Genomic DNA, 15,280 nt, shown 5'->3' on the forward strand with positions numbered 1-15,280 from the left:
TTTATTTGCATAGCCTTCCACTTCATCTCCATAGTCATTTCCATGCCCCTCACATATATAATATAATACAATAGGGTTAGGCACACATTCTTAGATACAAAGGTCAATGTCTAATCACACCTTCCCAGATATACAAATAATTATTTAATCATCCTAATTCAGGTACTTAACTTTCTATTCCTCTGGATACATGAATATAGTTTATTTTATCTTAATTATTAATTATAGTAATTATTTAGAAAAACCTTACATTTGCCAACACTTTAGACTTGATTTAGATATTTTTGGAAGGCAAAGGAACGTGGCGGAGGTATTCTGCCAGAGCCCACATGGGAAAAATATTCCTATATGCCGAGTAGTGTAACATACAATTCCTCATGAACACTCCCATTATTTCCTGCCTTAAATTCATAAGCATGTCAATAGTAAACGTTTGAATATGAAGAAAAAGCATACTGTAATTTACTAACACATGTTGTGGTTCTTCTCTTTCTCTGATCTTTACCTTTGCTTATTTAATATAATGTCCAATTGAAATCCTATTTCATTTTAAATCTCCATCTATTAAAATACACTCTAAAAGGAAAAAAGGTTAAGATGGAAATGCAACAATGTTTGATTGTATACCATACACGTATATATATGTTCAATTCAATGAGATATAGACCTGTTGTGGATAATCACCAAGTTCTGTCTGTGAATTGATTAACAACTTTGCAGCGCGATGTAGAGGTGTAGGGTCTCTTTGGGCCTATCATATTTGTACATGAAAATATAGAATTTACTCTCTGAGTTTGAATTGTGGGATAAAAACAATCCAGGAAGAGATTGGATATTAGATGTTTGAGTTACAAGCATAAACTGACACCTGTCCGCCATGAATCAAACCAATCATAGCCAGGGCAGTCTGTATCAAATTTGATCGGCTACCCTCAAGAGGAGTATATAACTGTAACAAAGTATACGCATGGTTGGTGAAGAAATAATCAAAGGCAGCACCTAATTTTAAGTAAAATCCAAAGGGGCTAACTTCTTTGGGCAGGAAAGGTAACTTTCTCCCCATCCACCATCATCTCTTTGTGATTTAAGAAGAAAATCCACACCTTAACGAATAGCAGCACAATTTTTGTAAGTCTTGCCAGCAGCAGCTAACCCTCCAAGCCCAAACCATGTGCCATAAAGGAAGCATATTCCCCAATTTCCATACCTTAGGTAATCCTTGTTATATATATAACTGATTTCTGCAGATATTTTGGGTTTATACAGCCAGCAATCACTAGTAAATTAACCATACCCTGAACCATCAGGCTTTTGTATGTGTTCAAGGAATTGCACAGCATTTATGATGAACGTTTCACTCTCTTTCTTCCTGTTCTCAGGATATAACTTCTTGAGTAGAACCAAGGCCTGGATTGATAATGAAGTACACTCCACGACAACTATTTTATGTCATCTAGGAACTCACATAATCTAGACATGCTAAAGAAAAACTTTGCATGCTATAGAAATCTCACTCATGCTCAATTACAAGGTCTTCGAGAAACTCCACAGGATTGAGCCACTAATTAAAAAGGGGAAATGTTGTAACACCTCTATATGTCTAGCCTGGTATATTTCACTGTTCCGGTGACTGGTGTCGGTCTGGATAATCTAAGACGCCTAGATAAGCCCTGAATGCAAATAATTAATGATTGTCAGATAGTTAAGTATAAATAAGAAAAACAGAACACAAAAGATTAAATGAGTCGGGAGTCACAGCGATGGGTGACCTTCCCGGGAAGTGACTGCAAGGTCAGTCTTAACTCGAATTTTGAACCAAAAAATGTGACGCCGTGGTCCTTAGGACTATTGTGAACCTAGTGGAAAAGAGAAAACCACAGAAAAGAACTGATAAGTTGGTCAAATAATTAGGTCAGGGATTCGAAAGAAATATCGAATTACTTGCAAACCGAATCAGACCGGCGAGGGGCAATTTGGTTAATTCACCCCTAGAGGTGACTCCTGACTTAACTGTCCAATAAAATCGGAGAAATAAAAATTTTAGAATCGAGAATTAAATTAAAGAACTATATAAAAAATTAATGAAAAAGAAAAAGGGAAAAGAAATGGATTATTACATCATTAGGTGACATCATGAATAATGTTAAAATTAAAATTATTTTACCCGAATTTTTGACTAAGTCAATTATGGCATAAATGGAGATAAAAACAAAATTAAAAAGACAAAATTTTTTTCTTCTTCTTCTCCAAAATTCTGTAGCTCTCTCTCTCCCATTTGTTCTCTCATCAAAAAAAATTCCATTAAAGCATGAAATCAAACTCTTAAACCCCTAAATTACCCATAAATCCCTCAAATTTCTTTGATTAAAGCTTGTTATCTTCACTTGAGAAGAAGAATGAGGAAGGAAAGAAAGGAAGAAAAAGGAAGAAATTGAAGAAGTAGAGATCAAAAAAAAGGTTAGTACTTAAACTTGACATCTTTTGTTAAATTTTCATGTTCTTAGTTAAGTTAACCTAGAATTGAACTTAAATCAAAAGAAAATTATCATTGGGGGACTGAATGGGATTTTCGGCCAACCTATAAGGGTATTGAAATTTCATGATTTTGATGGAATTGAAGTATTAGTTAAGTTGAATTGAGTGTATAGAGGTTGATTATAAACTTTAATTGCATTAGATTGCATAATTGTGTAATTAGGGTTCTTAACCTCTTGAAATTAGGAGAAAAATTGTAGGAAATGGTTAATTGATGCAAATGATCTTAATTGAGGTGAGAAATGGTCAATTGGGACCATTTGTGGTATGTTTGAATTGGTAGAAACCAAGTGCAATTCGGATTGGTTAGGGTCACTATTCTAGCAGCTTGAACTAGGTCTTTTTCAGAGACTAAAACTGAAAATTTACTAACTCAATTGGTGTGAGGCTAATTAGGAATGAAAATAAACACATAATGGCACATTTTTCATTCAGGAACAATACCCAGAAAATGACATTAACATAGTGAATAATTAGGTCAAACCCGAGTGTGGTGCACTACTATTGTACCAAAATGACCAAATGAATAGTGTTTGTTCATTTAGCCATAACTTGGGCTATACAGGTCCAAATGACCTGATTTTTATGGCATTGGAAAGGTATAACATAGCACTACAACTTTAATGAAGAACACCAACCCAAATTCTGCCCATAACCCAGTCATTTTGCCACTTAAAATTAGTAGTCCAAAACTACCAGAACCAAATTAGGTGCCCAGAAATCTGAGTTAGGCCAATCCGGCTAGCCATGTTCAAATGGCTATATCTTGGGCTACAAAACTCTGAATGTAGTGATTCAAAAAGGAGATTAAAGCTAAGACAATAAGGAACAACTTCTATGAAAAATACTTAGCCAAATTCCCACAACAATAAGATTAATGGAACAGTATAAAACAAAACATCAAAACTGAAAATTTAAAATTGTGCCTAGGAGACCTAAAAATTGAAGGGGCAACCAAGATCAACAAATTAAGCAACTAAAATGTGGTATGTTGGTGAAATTGAAATTCTCATACCTATTAAGCATAAGAAAGTTAACAATTTGACTTGAATAGTGTCGTGAATAGTAACATTGAAATGCAAAATTCAAATAATGTTAAATTAAGCATATTAGAGCTAGACAAAAGTAATTGTGAATTTATTATTGAATTTATTATATTTTATAAAACTACAACACTGTAAAATTGTGTGTTTCAGTTGAAAGAATACATAAAAAGAACCCAAGACATCGAGTCAAGGCCTAGAGGCGACTCGCATAAGATTTGTGCACAATATAAAATTTTTCTGTAAATTCTCTTGACAATTTGTTTTGATGAATAAATTATGATTTATTTTTATTGCATATTTGTGAATGAAATGAATATTATACTTTTGACCTAAATTATTAGAAATTTAGTTGTATTTGTTTGAATTGCCAATAAATGGTTAGTAAAATGTTAAGATAGTTTTGAAACCACAGTGTCATGACCATATATCTGAATGCCTCACTAGCATGCCTAGTGGGAGGAATTAGTTTTGAATTTTGAATTCCCTCTCTGGCTGAAGTGTTGAGGTGTGTGCAAGTAGAGGAAGAAATTGAATGGGTACCCATAATTTGAGCTAGCTAGCCTTGAGATTCCTCATAAGCCTCCGGCTATTGAGATGAACATTATACTGATGGCATGATATAACTGTGTGTTTTTATGAAATCTGTTTTGGGACTTCAGAAATGAGACTGTTTTGACTAAAATTATAAATTGTGTTTGTATTTGTTTTCATTTTCAGTATCATATTTGAATAAACGTGATTTGATTTATGCATAAGATTTTATTTTAGTATATTGTGCACCACTGAGTCATAGTACTCAGCGATAGCTGTTTATTGCTGTCGCAGATAGAGAGACTAGTAGAGCAGCAGAGTGAGCTGCTGAGGATTTCAGAGCTACCTCTGGACCTTTTGTCGGGTATAATTTTATATCCTGATTGTACATGTTTATTTTGATGTAATTGACTGTAGTACATTTGTAAAGTGGTCATGAGCAGTTGTACAGATTTTATAATAATATTATTTTGGATTTTCTTATGTAATTTATACTGATGAATGTAAATTAATGTTTCTTGAATTGAATGTGAATGAAAACTATTTAGTATTATTTCTGAAATAATTGAGTTGAAAATTGATTTAAATTGTGGAGATTGGGGAAAATTATGTTGACTTGAGTTTTAATGGTGGTTGAGATTGATTGAAGTGTTATATTGGAAGTGTTTTCTACAGGTAAAATTTTTAGTTTTTCTCAATTACAGTCGACACTTTGCCGAAATTTTTCAAAAATTTGCGGAAAAATAAAAATGGACAAAAATTTTACATAACTTTTAAACTTCAATTAAATGTTTTTAATGCCTGCTAGAAATGCTCACCACTTTCAAAAAGAAAGAAAATTGTTTTAAAATTCCTTGTAGTATATTTAATGGGTTATCGGTAGATGGAGTCGATAAGTCATTACGTATACTACGGGATCATGTTATGCCTTACAGAGGGGTAAGGTGTGACAAATGTAATTAATTAAAATTCTTGAAAACTTTTAGAGGAATGATAATTTAAAAGATTTTCAATTCAATTCTTTAAGATTAGTTCACCATCTTGAATTAGTTACCTCCAACCATAATCTTGCTCCTGCTGGTTCCCAGGCTGATAAACCACCATTTTTACTCTACAATATTTTATAAAATTTAGCTCATTGTTAATTTCTTTCTAAGAAGCATGCATGAGGAAGAAGCAAACAAAAATACTTTCTGAGGTTAATGAGATATAAACAAGCACTGTATTATTGCGACTAATCCATACCTGAAGAGAAAGTAATACATTGACAGAATCGTACAAGTTCTCAGGTTCCATTTTCTCACCAACAAATTGCGAGGGCATCATAGAGAAAAGCAGACAACACTATGAAACATATACGAGAACTTAATACTTTCTGAACTTGTTTGAAATATAATTTAAACTTTAAACAGAATTAACTACCTTCATACTTTCTGCAATGGAATCGGAAACTTGCCATCCATGATCTTTATCGGAGAAAGTCCATGATCCTTTGGATATATGACGAAACATACTTAGGAAGTCACCAGGAGGATTCTCGGTGACCTTCCAAATTTTAAGTCGGAACAGAGTAGAGAGACCGAAGTTATAATTTATGTCTTGATACTACGAAGGAAGAACAGTTAAGGACATAAACTTGGAAACCTGAGAATTCTTTATAAAGTTGTGTCCTTCCTTAAGTGTAGGCCCTATTTCATCAGAAAGGTTGCTAGCAATCAAACCTTGGACGACAAGACTTGTATCCCATACTTGACTGCCAAAACTCTGCAGATAAATTCATCACTTTATCCTTTTTGTATGCTATTTGTTACTTAATAATCAAGTGCTTTGAAGACAACTATTAGGCACAAAGGGAGTTTAAATACTTAGATATACAAACAAAACTAAGAAAAGAATGGTCCATATTGAACAAACCCTTATTTGTTTTTATCTTCATCTTCTTTCTAAGAACTCTTCATTGAACAAATCCTTTTTATGACTTATTAGCATTTAATTTTCTTTCCCTATCACAACTGATACAATCATATTTTTGGCCCTTTGAACATAATTTTTTTGCAACACTAAAACCTTAGAATCTCGCGTGCTCTTGATAAAACTCAAACATGTTGTCCACACCTAGAAACCACATACCTGGTCGTGGACTCTCATCTACAGAATTACGTTGAACATACTCGACAAAATTCCTTCCTTGCATACCTTCATTCATGGCAGTTTCACTCATGCCAACACCTTCAACGTCTTCATCATCGCCTTGATCAAAAATATGAAGACCATCCTCCATGGGTTCACTTCCTCAGTTCCTGCATTCATGGAGTTTTCATTTATTATAGTATCTTAATCAACTGTTTTATCTTCTTCATTGAAAACATTGTCATCTTCACTATATACGAATGCATCAGCAACTACCCTTATACGCATTACTTCGTTTGTCACTTTCATCTTCAAAGAGTTATATGAATCAACAGATTCAAAACAAGATTATTATTCTTTTAGTAGTTCCATTTAAGATTATTTCATTCTGATAGGTTACTTTTATTGTAATATTAATTAAACTTTTTTTATTTAATGCAAAACGACAGCTGGCTTTGTTAATTATTCTTTTAGAATTATCACAAGCAATATTTATGAATTAACTGGTAAATTATTTAACTTTAATGAGCAACAATGGCACCAAGTTTGGTTCACCATTTTCCCTCCCAATATTCCCTCCATTCATATAAAGGGTGAGTTAGACAATTTATATCCATTTATGCCATTTGTGACATTTTTTTTTGTGTCAAAAAGCATTTCTGATTACAATATACTGTTTGCTTCCACCCTTTTTTTTTTTCTTATTCCCATTTCCGATGCATTGCAGGTCCAAGGAACAAGACATTTGCAATTCTGCTGGTTTAATATACGCAACAGTTCTCTTCCTTGGGATACAAAATGCATCAACTGTGCAGCCAGCAGTCGCAGTTGAAAGAACTATCTTCTATACAGAAAGAGCTGCAGGGATGTATTCAGCTTTGCCCTATGCACATGCGCAGGTAATAAGTTATTACATATTTTAAGAAATTTTTACCATGGAGAATGTTCCGAATCTTTATACCAACCTCATCTTTTGAAACAGATCCTGGTTGAGATTCCATACATTTTCGCACAAACGGTTGTAAATGCTCTTATCACATATGCAATGATCGGATTCGAATGGACTGCTGCTAAGTTCTTTCGGTATCTGTTCATGTACTTCACATAACTGTGCTTCACCTGCTATGGAATGATGGCCGTCGCCGTGACACCAAACCTCCACATTGGATCCATAATTTCTTCAGCATTTTATGTAATATGGAACGTCTTTTCAGGTTTCGTCATCCCTGGAAGTGTGAGAGTTAACCACCCCTAATTCTCTGAAATTCTCACCGTTTCTGTTTTGTATATGGAGTTATCCTGTGGACTAAACCATTTCTCTGATCTGTGTATAACAGAGGATGCCTGTGTGGTCGAGATGCTACTATCAGGGATGTCCAATGTCATGGACCTTGTATCGATTAATTGCATCCCAGTTTGCAGACATTAAGGATACTCTTGAAGGTGGCCAAACAGTGGAACAATTCGTGAGAGATTATTATGGCATCAAACATGACTTTCTGGGAGTGGTTGCAGCTGTGATTCTTGGATTTACATTCCTATTTGCATTTACTTTTGCTGTTTCTATTAGGCCCTTTAATTTCCAGAGGAGATTGGAGGGCCAAAAAAAAATATCATGTATCATTTTCTTAGAGAACTTTCATTTTTTTATTTCGAAATAGTAATATATATGCACCCGTTAGGCATCATCAGTTAGTAGTGATGCTAATAAGCATCATTAGTTACTAGTGATGCTAATAAGCATCATTATCATGTATGAAAATCGTAATCGGTAAAGCAATGTACCGAAAAATAAGGTGCAATTTAGATTGATTACCCTGATATCAATCATAAATCATAAATCACAATTCATCTATTATTACAAAGCAGCGAACACATTTGATTCAAATACCCATTTATTAATCAGCAGGCTTCTTGATTCGGTGTTGGAACCACTCATAATCCCTGATTGATTTCATATATTTTTGGAAGGTAATGGTACATGCCTCCGATATTCTGCCAAAGCCCACATGGGGAAAATATTCCTAAATAATGCATAGTGTAGCATGCAATTCCTCATGAATGATCCTGAGAGCTCCTGCCGTAAATGTAAGCAAATCATCAGTTTTATATTGGTAAGATTCAAATCCAGACATCCATTCCTAAAGTGATCTCACTTTATCACTGGAGTCGAGCACAAGTAGTTAGACAATGGACGTATATAGCAAATTCAAACACTATTCCAGGCACAACAAAATTGTAAGCTTATAGAGTTTAGTTATTGGATTAACGGTTCCGGATTTTTTTTTTTTTTTTGTTTTGAAGTTTGCGGAGCAATAGGAGATACCTGCTGTGGAAAATCACCGAGTTCTGTTTGAGAATTGATTAATAACTTTGCAGCACGATGAAGAGGTGTAGGGTCTCTCTTTGCCTTGTTTACAAGAAAAGTTTGAACAACTTTGAATGAAAAAAGCAATCATGTAACTATAGGAGTATGTTAATTTGATTTGTAAACTAACCTGTCCTCCATGAATCAAACCCATTAAAGCCCATGCTGTCTGAACCAAATTGGATTGATCACCCTCAGAAGGAACATAAACCTGTATTCAAATCAATGGCCAAAGTACACGTGGATGGAACTTATATAATGAAGAAAAACCCAACTAATTTAGTAATACGGTTGAGCGTCTGTCGTCTTATAGTGCATGAGATCAGAAGCTCAAAAAATTCTGATAAATAGACATTCATTGCCTTCCAAGATACTCAAAAAAAGTGTGTGTGTATATATATATATATATATATATATATATATATATATATATAAAAACCAAGGCAATACCTTCTTTGGACATGAAAGGTAACTCTCTGCCCATCCACCATCATCTCTTTGTGATTTGAGTAGAAAATCAACACCTCTACGAATAGCAAGACAATTTTCATATGTTCTGCCAGAAGCAGCTAATCCTCCAAGTCCAAACCATGTCCCATAGGTGAAGCATATTCCCCAATTTCCATACCTTTCATAATAGATATTTGTTATTTTTTGGGCTAACAAGAAGAAAAAACCAAATTAACCATACCATGAACCATCAGGATTTTGTATGTCTTCTATGAACCCTGCAGCACTTGCAATGGAATTTTCAATCTCTTCCTCCCTGTGCTCTGGGTATAACATTTTAAACAGAACTAATGCTTGGATTGATGATGAAGTGCACTCCACATACCTGAATCACTATTTTTATTAGTCTTCTAGGGAAATTAAGGTATCTATAGGCTATACCTAGAGGAAAAGGAAAGGTTTTAAGACTATTGTAGCTTTTTACAAATGAAAATGGTATAAGAACCTTACTCATGCTCAATTACAAGGTCCTCCATAAACTCCACAGGATTTAGCCACTAGTTGAAAAAATTGGCACAGGTCAATCAACATATCATAATTTTATCAAACAACCATTCAAACAAATTAATACCTCTGGACCCTTTGGAAAAATACTTCAAAGGCCATATTAAAAAATCAAACATATAAACTTCAAGTTAGGTAAGGATTCAAATTTTGGTTTCGATATCTCTCATAAAATGCAAGTAGCATTTTGAAGAAAGTTTTATTAATAAGTTTGGTTCACCGTGAATTAGTTACCTCCAACCATGATCTCGCTCCTGCTGGCTCCCAAGCTGAGAAACCACCATTTTTACTCTGCAATAGTTTGTAAAATTATGCAGGATGTTAATTTGTGAAAACTATGCAATAGCAAGGAGCAAATATAAGTGAATATGATAAAGGTGTTAGAATAATCTTTTTTTTTTTTTTTTTTTCAAAGGAAAGAGGAAAGGAAAGACATGAATAATTTTAATTTATTATTTAATACACAATAATGCAAACATTTTATAATTATACTATTAATCTAATGGTATATTTTAATTGCAACTAACCATTACCTGAAGGGAAAGCATTAGATTGACTGAATCATACATCTTCTCAGTTTCCATTTTCTCACCAACAATTTCAGGAGGCATCAATGAGAAAAGCAGGCAACACTATGGAAAACAATAAAATTTAGTTAATATAGAAATTATCATAATGCTTAATTCTCATCCTGTTTAAACTTTCACAAAAACAATATAATTACCTTGAAACTTTCTGCTGTGCAGTCAGAAACTTGCCATCCATGATCTTTATCAGAGAAGGTCCAAGCTCCTTTGGATGCATGACGAAACATTTTTTTGTAGTTGCCAGAAGGATTCTCAGTTAACTTTTGGAGTTGAATGGGATCAGAAAACAAAGAACAAAACAAAATAGTAAAAAAAAAAATCACTTGTTATACATCATATTCTTGATGGTAAAAAGAAGAAACCATTTTAGTTCATAAAATTGGAAACCTGAGAATTCTTGAGGAAGTTGTGCCCTTCCTTGAGTGTAGGTCCTATTTCATCGGAGAGATTGCTAGCAATCAAACCTTGGAGGGCAAGACTTGTATCCCATATTTGACTGCCAAAACTCTACAATTGAATTCAGCATAGTAATGTATTCTATTCTAACTTCTGGTATACTTCTTCTATTGGGATACTTTCAAAATAAAACATGCTAATAAATGTAAGCGTGAATTATGTACCAACCTGCATCTTTATTCCATCTTCTCCTACCCAAATGTAATCAGCTATCCTAGCAAGATGCTTCTTAAAAGCATCCCCATTGGGATCTTCAACCCAGCAAGCAAGCATACAAAGTGGCTGGTCCATTTGAATATGCAAGAATTCAAAGAATGAGAACCAATATATAGCAGACAAAAATTATTAGTAAGATATCCATAATATATTTCTTCTATCGAACCATAACTGAATTACCTTTTCGACGCATCCAATGGTAATGAATCGGCTGTTTTCATCTTCATAATGAATGTGATCCATCGTTATTTTGAGAGCCTTTTCTCTCAATTTGTTTAAGGGCCAACAGGTGAAAAGAGGCTCGCTAAAAGTGTAAAGAGCATCCCATATCAATTTTTGTATCATAGGATGGGGATAGTAGTTGTCTTCCTGCAATAACAATTCATTTTCGTATAATCACACACTATTTGTCTGAACAATTAATGGACTCAATAGTTGACTTGAACAAGAAAAATGTTGTGAAATTACAGTTGCAGATCAATTCTTGAAAAGCAAAAGTGAACATTATATCAAACTCTCACCTTTGCACATAAATGGCGCACGCTCTTCCAATTGATTTTGTGGTACGGTTCATTATAGATTTCTTCCCTTATTTGTAAAATGAGAGGTGTGATTGGACCAACAAACCTCTTCCCATACAAGTACGACATAGGCATGTAAGTGATCCGACAGTAACAGAACATTTTTGCTGCAGTTATGAAATAATATATATGGTGATTATGTAAGAATATTAGAAGATCATTTTCTCCCCTTATTCATATTAAACACTTAATCTTGTAAACCCAAAAGAATAATAATTAACATAAATAGGAAAACCTGGATGAAAGGGAAAATAGTAGGTTAGACCCATAACTCTGGGGGCATAGGGTTGCTTCCATCCCACTCATACACACCAAGTATCTACAGCAGAGGAAATTTCGACCATTTGGAACTAAATTAACTATAGTGAATCGATGTAATTAGAATTAATCTAGAAGACAAACAAATTCACTCTACCAACTGTAAATATGATCATACCGAAAGCCATGTCTTTCCCCAAGATGGTATAGCAATTGCCCCACCATGATCAAGAATCCATTTTCTCCTCTTTCACAAGCATTTTCTTTGCCACCGTCGCGTTCTTCGCCAAGTATACGCATACATACATAGCAGAGAACTGTACCAAACATTGTGCTCTCACCCTCAATGTGTATTCCCATCCACCATCTTCATTCTGGAAGGCAGAAGTTCCACTTTTAAAATTCAGAACAAGAAAAAGGGTAGCTTCAAATTATGGAAAATCTTATTTCTTTTACATGCCAATGTTACCTGATGACAATATATGTAACGCAACATCTCTTTCCGATGCTCTGCAGAAAACACATCATTAAGATGTCCTGTAATGTACAGAGAAAAACCTGCAAGAAATGATGAGTTAGATAATGGATTTATAGTAATGCTAATAATTAGTAATCATAACGGAAATGGAGATTCAGAGAATAATCACCAAAGGAGGCAAAAAGAACAGTAGCCCTCCATTTTCTGCACACCAATGGCCATCACCGGCCTGCAAGGCTGAGAACAGGTGGACGCTCCTCCTTAAAGCCGCTGTAGCAGTTTCACTTGTGATTTCCTCGCCATCTTCAACCTTAACTTGAGGAATTGTTTGTTTAAACTTTTCTCCCTTAGAAACTGTATTTGATTACAAGAAATGAGGAAATGGCAAGGTTATCCAATGGAAAATTTTTGCTTTGAGACAGTTTTCAGGCCTAATGGTTTGAAACATTGCCAATGCCATTAACAAGTATCAGGAGCTTTGCCAAGGAATATAATTTTCGTGGCAGGTGGATTGGTTAGTTAATTAATTAATTAATCAATAGGTATATATATATATACCTGAAACTGCCAAAGAAGGTCAGAGCTGGACTTGACATGAAATCGATTTTTCCAGAAATTTTGACGAGCATCTTCAACCTCAACTCGCTCTTCAGGAGTGCCGGCGTCAGGATCAAACTCCCATGTTTGCCTTCCAAGAAAGTTGTTTGTGCTGTGTATGTAAGGGCTTTAGCTACCCTCCGCAATCTTAAGCCTCCACATGCCAACTTTTCTTCTATATGCATATATATGAGTGCCTAAACCTTGCAGGATACATCTATTTATAGAGATAGACTAGGAAGACGCAGGCAACTTTCTCTAGCTTAGAGAGGAGCAGAAAGTCAGACAAGAAATTAAATTCAACTTGAAAAGCCACCAAAATCTTATAAAAGCTTAGTTTGGTATCACATTGGGCGGATCTGCCTACAATTGATTATTGAGTGGGGTTTTGAGTCAGTGGTCTATTTGTCACTGAGTCATTTATGTGTCTATTTATGTAAAAGAAAAAATTATTCTCTTTTTTTAATTTTCATATTATTGTATTAAATTACTTATATAACCCTATTAAAATAAATTTTTAACACCATTAAAATTTTAAAATATTATTATGTTTAATAAAATTAAACTTGTTGAGCACTTCAATCTAGATACTTGTTGTGTGAATCTTTTAAAATAAATAATAAAATCTAAAAAAAATTAAAAAATCTACCTGCTTCATCAATATTATTGAATTTTTTGAATTTTAGTAATTGAGCAAGTTTTGTAAAGAGATAGAGAGAGAGGAGTTGAGTATATATGTAGTGGGATGTTTATTATATATATGTGCCTGGAATTGCCAAAGAAGGTCAGAGCTAGACTTGACTTGGAATCGATATTTCCAGAAATTTTTACGAGCAGCCTCAACATGAGCTCGCTCTTATGGGAAACCACAATCAAGATCGAACTTCCATATTTGCCTTCTAAGAAAATTGTTTGTGCTGTACATGTGAAGATCATTGCCTCCTGCTATCTTTAGCCTCCACATTGGCAGCTTATCTTCTTCTATATTACTAGTTTCGATTATGCCTGATAATTAACAATTGAAAAACACTAAGATGGTTAGTGATGCTACCAATGGTCTTTTTTGGTCTTGACCCAGATGATACGTAAATCTGCAATAAGAAAAAAAATTGAGGTGGATGGCATTCTGGTGAGCTACTCTGACGCTAAAGTCAGAGATCCTAATCCTTCAGAGAGAGATTAAAGAATTCTTGAGTAACAGAGAATAATAGAGATAGTAAGCGTACTTATTTTCTCTTCTTTGATTGGTATTTATAGGCTTTTTTAGGGAATAGCCATTGCTTTATTTACAGTGGTGATCTTGACTAAATCTCTAAGGTGATATCAATAAAATGTGTTTTTTACTGAATTGAATGCGTAATTGTTGCTCGATCCATGAAATCTAGTTTCTAGCCATTTAATGCACATGTTTGTTCAGTATGGCTTCTGTTCGCCGCTTTAGGCGAACAAAGTTCTTGTTCAGTCTTTGTCTTTGCTCGGTTCTTTTGATCCATGTCCTTCTTGTTCTGCCACATTGAAGCTATTTCTATCTTTGACCTTCCATGCTGGACATAACTTTGACTATTTGACTTTGATTTTTGGGTATCCCCCCAATCTCCACATATATCTTAAACGACATCTTGAGATCGGGAGGTGTCTGAACTGTGGAGGTGTCCGAGTTGTGGAAGCAAAATGGGTAGAATATAGGTAGAGTAGAATGTAGATACATCTGTAATTGATGATCAGGCTGGAAAGGATCCACCCAATAATGTAATCTAATCTTTTGGAAATGAAATGGATTTATTTTTATTTATTTGTTATTTTTTATTTTATTTTTGCACCGCTCTCATTGTCCCTTCTTGTCTTGCATACATTCATGTTCGTTGTTTGATCGTTTGGCCATAATGTGATATGACTGCTCACGTGACTTCTTCGATCATTGTTTTTATAACTTTTGGGGAAAGCTATTAGGCATTCATTGAGTGGTTGTTTTATTATGAGCTGGCACTATTTAAATTTTTCTTGGTAAGCTAGAAGGTGGCAGGTGACGGTTCATTTATCAGAGTAATTAATTGCCTCTTTCCTTTAAAAAACCCCTTTCTCTTTCTCTTCCTTTTACGTTTTTTCTTTTAATTTCTTCTCTTTTTTGGAATTTCTGGTAGTGTGCTTCATCTTTGTCTTCGATTTCCTTTGAGTCACTCTATTGAAGGTATTTTTTGCATTGTCATTTATATTTTTCTTTTTTCTTTTCTGTTTTCGTCGAGAAATGAGTGATTTGAGCGACATCGGTGATTCGAGTGCCACTCCCTAGTCACTTAAGGTTGTCTATAGTAAGAATTCAAGTACCCGAGAACTGTTTTCCAGCAAGAATCCAGCATAAGGGGTGAAGTTTCCCGAGATTACAGGTCCAAATGCTGGTGGTTCCATTCTAGGTGCTAAAGCGGGTTCATCGAGAGGAAATGCGCCTAGAGGGGTTTCTGAGACTTCGTCTTCTCTCATTGGGT

At 34.5% G+C, this 15,280-nt stretch overlaps 1 protein-coding gene and 2 pseudogenes across 1 annotated transcript; 1 reads left to right on the forward strand and 2 right to left on the reverse strand.

The window, feature by feature from the left end:
• Window positions 1–1,284: 1,284 nt before the first annotated feature.
• On the reverse strand, window positions 1,285–6,393 carry LOC131183557 (lupeol synthase-like). The gene is made up of 5 exons (XM_058154240.1): window positions 6,243–6,393; window positions 5,535–5,602; window positions 5,358–5,456; window positions 5,167–5,223; window positions 1,285–1,407 (listed from the first exon to the last, which is right to left on the reverse strand). Exons 1-5 carry the CDS (start codon window positions 6,391–6,393, stop codon window positions 1,285–1,287), a joined length of 498 nt encoding a protein of 165 aa, XP_058010223.1.
• A 383-nt stretch (window positions 6,394–6,776) lies between these two features.
• On the forward strand, window positions 6,777–7,903 carry LOC131183573 (pleiotropic drug resistance protein 1-like; annotated as a pseudogene).
• Window positions 7,904–8,098: 195 nt separating this feature from the next.
• On the reverse strand, window positions 8,099–12,959 carry LOC131180756 (lupeol synthase-like; annotated as a pseudogene).
• Window positions 12,960–15,280: the final 2,321 nt, after the last annotated feature.

This window comes from Hevea brasiliensis, chromosome 1, assembly GCF_030052815.1.
Source record: "Hevea brasiliensis isolate MT/VB/25A 57/8 chromosome 1, ASM3005281v1, whole genome shotgun sequence".
Lineage (NCBI taxonomy): Eukaryota > Viridiplantae > Streptophyta > Magnoliopsida > Malpighiales > Euphorbiaceae > Hevea > Hevea brasiliensis.